A 6162-nucleotide genomic window follows, 5' to 3' on the forward strand; every position below is an offset into this window, starting at 1 on the left:
GTGGACAATGTGTCGGCAATGTCTAAGCAAGATCAAAATTATAAAATATACAAATAAATTGCTAACCTATCCTATAATAGTAAATATCATTCAGAAATGCTTTTTAAGCCTACGTATTGTACAATTAATTTGTTAGGTACAATTATAGCGATGATTATAATAATATAGAAACACGCGGGGAATCATTATACGCGTTACGAGCCACATTTTAATTTCTTCCTCGCATCTCTTAATAAAAAACAATATCGTCTTTCCGTCGACTGATATAACGGTAAATTTAACACTTTTTCATTTCAAAATATATGATTATTCTGTGCCTTTTATATGTATTTTGACAAATAGTATTCGCGACTAAGCGTTAAGCTTATAATGTTATCTTTATTGTGTATCAAGTGTTAAAACGGAAAAAAGAGAAAGAGGAAAAAGAAAAGAAGAACCTGAGTTCAAGTGTTTTTGTATAAATACTGTATAGTAGTGGCGATAATGAAATAAGATGTAAGGCAAGCGCGTGTAACTGAAACATACTTCTGGAAGTGTACATCGATCTACTTCCTCGAAAAAGTCCAAGTATCAACCTTCTTGACCAAAATCTTCCTTGAATTTTTCTAACTTGGTCATATCTTCCTCGTTTACCGTAGGACGCGTAGTTGCTAATGACTTCATCATATCTTTCTAAATATGAAACAGTCGAATCACATAATGAATGTTTTGAAATATCGTTACGGTAAAAATTATTTACCATAGTTATTGTGATATTTACCATAGTTACGGGTGGTTCGTACAATTTATCACCTTCAACTTCCATCCAGTTCATTTCGATGGCAGCTGGATCTCCAGGTGAACACGGTGTAAGTAAATCGTCCACGATAACGGTAGGATCTTTTGGCGACGGGCCTTTTACGCGTTTAAAGTGCGTTGCAGTTTGGACTTGTCTAACTGGTTGCATAAGCGCGTCTCGTACAATAATACTTATGTCAGCCCCTGAGTATCCATCGGTAGCCGCTGCTAATTTCTTGAAATCTTCCTCTGATAAACAATGAGAAGTACTCCCTAAATGAAGTTTGAACATTATAACACGAGCCTGCTCGTCGGGTAGAGGGATGTAAATCCTCTTTTCGAATCTTCTTCTGATAGCGGAATCCAATACCCACGGTATATTAGTAGCTCCTAGCACTAGTATGCCGTCGTTGTCTGATCCAACACCTGATTCACACATTTAGTATTTAACGGATACGAACATTGACGGATACCAAATAGTTTTCATTACCTTGCATTTGAACTAAGAATTCTGTTTTTATTCTTCTCGCAGATTCCGATTCATTGTCGGAACGTGACGAACACAGCGAATCAATCTCATCGATAAATATGATGCTAGGCTTGTGTTGACGAGCTAATTCGAATAAATTTTTTACAAGTTTTTCAGACTCCCCTAGCCACTTGCTTACCAAGTCGGAGGATGATACAGAGAAGAACGTCGAGTTATTAGCTTCCGTTGCCACAGCCTTTGCTAGATATGATTTCCCGGTACCCGGTGGCTGGAAATATCTCGAAATTATTTTACAGAATATTTAGACACAATTGTTGATAGTGATTTTATAGAAAGTTACCCCAAACAATAAAATACCCTTCCATGGAATTCGTTTTCCAGTAAACAGGTGTGGGAAACGTATCGGTAAAATAACAGCTTCCTTTAAAGCTTCCTTAGCTCCGTCGAGACCGGCAACGTCGTTCCATTTGATATCTGGCTTTTCTATAATTATGGCTCCTTCCAATTTGCTTTGAAGTTTTTTCTTTTCAGGGTCGCTGTCGGTGTCGCTATCTCCGCTATCGCTTTTCTTGTCTTCGACTTTAGAATTATCTTCGGTAGCTTTCACAGGTTTCTTTTTACCCTTCTTCAGATAAGCTTTCAATTTTTCGGCTCTTTCCAAGTATTGCGTACATTTTGCCCTTATACTTTCTTTGGCTCTGTCTCCTTGTGCTTCGTCTAAAAAAGCAATTAAAATAACAAACGCGTACATTGTATGCGATTGTACGCAACAGCTAGGTTATTATAAAATAAATCGAATGGTACCCGTACATTTGATAGAATGCAAAAAATATTCAACTGCATGCTGATACAACTTGAGCGCTTCTTCGTAATTTTTGTTACGATCTTCCTCTGTTGCTTTGGTAACTAGGTCTATGGCTTTCTACGAAACACCAGATGAATTGGCAATGATAATGTTTGATTCGATAATCAAGTAAATACAGTGTGAAAATAACGCGTCTGTACGGCTCACCTGTAATATCGTGCCATGAGCCATTGTATCGCTGTAAACTTCACCTAACCTTCGCTTCGTCTAAAAATTTCAAATATTTACACTGGAGTCCACCGTCACGGTGAGACGCGACGTCTCAACAAAATAATAAGTAGAAACGGCGACAAAGATAGCGATCTACCGCATCGATGAAGTGCGCTGCTCCGATTGATCTCTTTCAGTATTGAAATTCGAATTTTTCTATCGTCTGATAACCTTCAAAATTCAGTTGTCCAACGTCACCGCTTGACATATCACATTCTTACTTGCACACCATTACACATTACTGAACACTTCTGAACCACACCAATTCTCCAAGGTACCAGTGCACTGCACGCACGATGTACCCAGTACCATGTAAAATGTAGTATGTAGTATGTACTATGTAGCATGTAGCATGTGTAGCTGCATGCATGCATGTAGCTGCATGTAGCGTTTGTAATGTATGGCGAAATAAAGTCGCGTTCATAGAATATAAATAAATTCAAAATGATGAGATGATCCAAGGTACATAAACACGAAAATATTTCCTATCAAATTACGCAATTGCTTGCTATTCTAAAATACATCAAACTTTACTTTCCTCAAAGTAGATCATAACATCATAAATCATCGAAATATAGTGGAAAAATGAGAAAACTAAACATGTACATTCCTTATTGTATTTATTCGGAAATAATCAATGAGAGCGACAGTCGATCTGTAAACATCTGTAAATTAGAGAATTATCAAGTGTCGCATTGTTCATAGGTTCATAGAGATGGAAATGTAAAATCGTAAAATGTATTCGCACGGTAGCGATCAGCGATGAAAAAGTGATGAAAATGAAAAGATAGCGGCTAGTGCGAGTGCGGATCGAATGGATAGTGAATGGTGAATACGCGGCTTACGAACGTGAACGCATGTGCAACAGCTACCTGCTACGAAGCCCACCGAGTCCGAACCCGAACAGATAAAAACCTCGGGGCTACTCAGAGCTACCGATGGATCTTTCTTCGTGTTTATACCTGTTTCTTATTTTTGTTTTAACAATCGTGCTGGCCTAAATCTTTAGTCTAAAAGTTAATTTATCGCATTCTAACCTAGCGAAATATCGACATACGAAAAATGTATACCGCAACCATATGATACAAATATTAATCGAAACTAAGAAATTTGGATCACCGTCATACAGTAGATTTACAATAAGGAAGCTACCGAAGAGAATCGTTTAACCTAAGTATGAATCGCTTGTTCAGCCCTACCTATCCGCTTTTATCGTTTCTTCTTCGCGATGCGATGATCTCGTGCAAAATTAGGGGTGTGGCTGACCGGTTCTTCCTTTTATTATTCTAGGCTATGTCCGAGTTCAACTTAGTTCGAACATTTTTCGAAGGTTAGGAATCATGCACATCGAACGATTACTTTTCTTAGCTTAATTGCAGCTTGCAAGTTGCAGCCGATGTCAGTGCAACGTTCTCAGTGATCTTTTGCAAATTGTCTTTTAGCAAATTCGAGTCTTCAAATATTTCATAGTAAATCGAAACAATTATGTCAACTCTTCCATAACTTTTGCAATTTATCGAATTTCACGTTTATCCCTATCAGACATATGAGTCGTCCAGTTTATCCTAATCAAATTTACTCGTATGAGACGGTTACTACAGAAATAAAAATTAATTTTAAATTTTATGTGCTATCGACATTTAAAAAAAAGAATGATCGTTTTGTCCATCCAGGTTGTACATTATAACAGACATAAGCCAGTAATGTCTGTCCCTTCTTCGTCATCTAATAAAATAACTGACAGTAAACCAGGTGGTACAAGTCTAAGTCCTATAGAGGGTATCGAAGGTGTTCCCGGGCCTAGTTCTTTAGAACCTATGCATTCTGTCTTGCCGCAAGACGAAGAATCGGAAGACTACGGAGATGCTGGCGACGAGGAAGAAGACGATAGCAGCGAAGAAGAAAGCGAAGTGAGTTTTATTTTTGTGTCGTACATATTTCTGTATTAATATAAGCAAGTTAACTAACGCCTAACTATTTCAGATTAGCGATAATGGAATATTTTGCGATACTGAATGCGAACCTAATCTTGAAAGTACAAATTATTCGTTATCCACGTCGCAATCGCAGTCTCTTACACAACGGGTACAGAGTCCTATTTTACATACCTGCGTTCCACTGGATGTTATTCAACCGCAAAGGAAACGTAAAAGCGAAACGGAATCGAGTTTACCTTGTAAAAAACTTAATCCGGAAGATAAGTCGCATTCGATGTACGTACTATTCGAAAATGGTTACGCGAAAGACATTCTCGAAATACTTTGTTTTTCACAAATTTGTTTGCAGGATCGTTAAAAAATTAGATGATAAAAGTAAACATATGAGATGCGTCATTCCGACGAAAGACAATCCTCCACCTGAAATGAATAACTGGCTTCTTCAATTTCAGGTATAAAAATATCCAAGTTCTTGGATCGATTGATCGAGTATTTTTGTACCGCTGTACAGGCGGTATGAGAAATCTATTAAAATAGATGAAAACTAAAGATATGGATTTTGTTTGCAGAGATGGTCGAACGCGGAGAGAATGTTAGCTATAGATGAATTAATCGAACGATGCGAACCGACGCAAGTGCGACATATGATGCAAGTGATAGAACCTCAGTTTCAGAGAGATTTCATATCTTTGTTGCCGAAAGAGTTGGCCTTGTCGGTGTTAGCTTTTCTAGAACCACGAGATCTTTTACGAGCGGCGCAGACGTGTAGTAACTGGCGATTTCTTGCCGACGATAATTTGTTGTGGAAAGAAAAATGCAGAGCAGCCGGTATAGAAGATTTAAAAGATTTGCCTCTGATAAAACGTAAAAATTGTAAAATTTCTGGTAATTATTCGTGTCCATGGAAACAAGCTTACATGAGACAGCACAATATAAAAATGAATTGGAGGACGAAACCGATCCGCACGCCAAAAGTTTTAAAAGGTCACGACGATCACGTGATTACGTGCCTCCAGTTTTCCGGTAATCGCATAGTAAGCGGTTCCGATGACAATACTCTTAAAGTGTGGTCTGCCGTTACGGGCAAGGTAAGTTAGACATCGCAAACGTAAAAACCTGACTATTTACATCGTTTTCTCTTACTTTCATATTTCATTCTTTCCGATAGTGTCTAAGAACATTGGTCGGACACACCGGTGGCGTATGGTCTTCGCAAATGTCTGGTACTACCGTGATCAGCGGTAGTACAGATCGGACCTTGAAAGTGTGGAACGCTGAAACAGGTCAATGCATTCACACGTTATACGGGCATACATCTACGGTGCGGTGTATGCATTTACATGGTAACAAAGTAGTCAGTGGTAGTAGAGACGCTACATTAAGGGTGTGGCAAGTGGATACCGGCCAATGTTTACATGTACTCGTGGGCCATTTGGCAGCTGTTAGATGTGTGCAATACGATGGAAAGTTAGTAGTCAGCGGAGCCTACGACTATATGGTTAAGGTTTGGAATCCAGAACGTGAGGAGTGCCTTCATACTCTACAAGGACATACAAATCGTGTTTATTCCCTCCAAGTAAGCTTTGTTTACGTGTGATGCGTGCTATAGGAATATCCATAATTCTCGAGAGATTTTACTTTACTTAACTTTACCTTAGGTAAGGTAAGGTAAGGTAAGGTAAGGTAAGGTAAGGCAAGGCAAGGCAAGGCAAGGCAACGCAAGGCAAGGCAAGGCAAGGCAAGGCAAGGCAAGGCAAGGCAAGGTAAGGTAAGGTAAGGTAAGCTAAGCTAAGCTAAGCTAAGCTAAGGTAAGGTAAGGTAAGGTAAGGTAAGGTAAGGTAAGGTAAGGTAAGGTAAGGTAAGGTAAGGTAAGGTAAGGTAAG

General features: G+C 38.7%; 2 protein-coding genes across 4 annotated transcripts in view; one reads left to right on the forward strand and one right to left on the reverse strand.

Annotated features, from left to right (window-relative positions):
• Positions 1–358: 358 nt before the first annotated feature.
• Positions 359–2682, reverse strand: LOC128885227 (vacuolar protein sorting-associated protein 4). The gene is made up of 7 exons (XM_054139151.1): positions 2440–2682; positions 2280–2339; positions 2078–2189; positions 1608–1984; positions 1268–1535; positions 761–1203; positions 359–672 (listed from the first exon to the last, which is right to left on the reverse strand). The coding sequence occupies exons 2-7, from the start codon at positions 2301–2303 to the stop codon at positions 571–573; spliced, it is 1326 nt and encodes a 441-aa protein (XP_053995126.1). The 5' UTR covers positions 2304–2339; positions 2440–2682; the 3' UTR covers positions 359–570.
• Positions 2683–2891: 209 nt separating this feature from the next.
• Positions 2892–6162, forward strand: part of LOC128885222 (F-box/WD repeat-containing protein 7) — a 16409-nt gene continuing 13138 nt past the window's right edge. Inside the window, exons 1-6 of one of the 3 annotated variants that reach the window (XM_054139139.1) lie at positions 2892–3170; positions 4016–4252; positions 4326–4555; positions 4629–4731; positions 4849–5367; positions 5448–5855. In XM_054139139.1, the coding sequence (XP_053995114.1) occupies positions 3168–3170; positions 4016–4252; positions 4326–4555; positions 4629–4731; positions 4849–5367; positions 5448–5855 (1500 nt within the window). In that variant the 5' untranslated portion in view covers positions 2892–3167. The other 2 variants (XM_054139140.1, XM_054139142.1) reach the window with 2 other exon arrangements.

This window comes from Hylaeus volcanicus, chromosome 2, assembly GCF_026283585.1.
Source record: "Hylaeus volcanicus isolate JK05 chromosome 2, UHH_iyHylVolc1.0_haploid, whole genome shotgun sequence".
NCBI lineage: Eukaryota > Metazoa > Arthropoda > Insecta > Hymenoptera > Colletidae > Hylaeus > Hylaeus volcanicus.

What these genes read in the sequence shown, in the direction of transcription:
- LOC128885227 (XM_054139151.1), bottom strand. Translation starts at nt 2,303, where the DNA reads ATGGCTCATGGCACGATATTACAG. An exon ending in AGGGTATTTTATTGTTTGGG is followed by an intron (nt 1,536 to 1,607) that starts GTAACTTTCTAT and finishes AGATATTTCCAG; the next exon opens with CCACCGGGTACCGGGAAATC. An exon ending in ATTCTTAGTTCAAATGCAAG is followed by an intron (nt 1,204 to 1,267) that starts GTAATGAAAACT and finishes TGTGTGAATCAG; the next exon opens with GTGTTGGATCAGACAACGAC.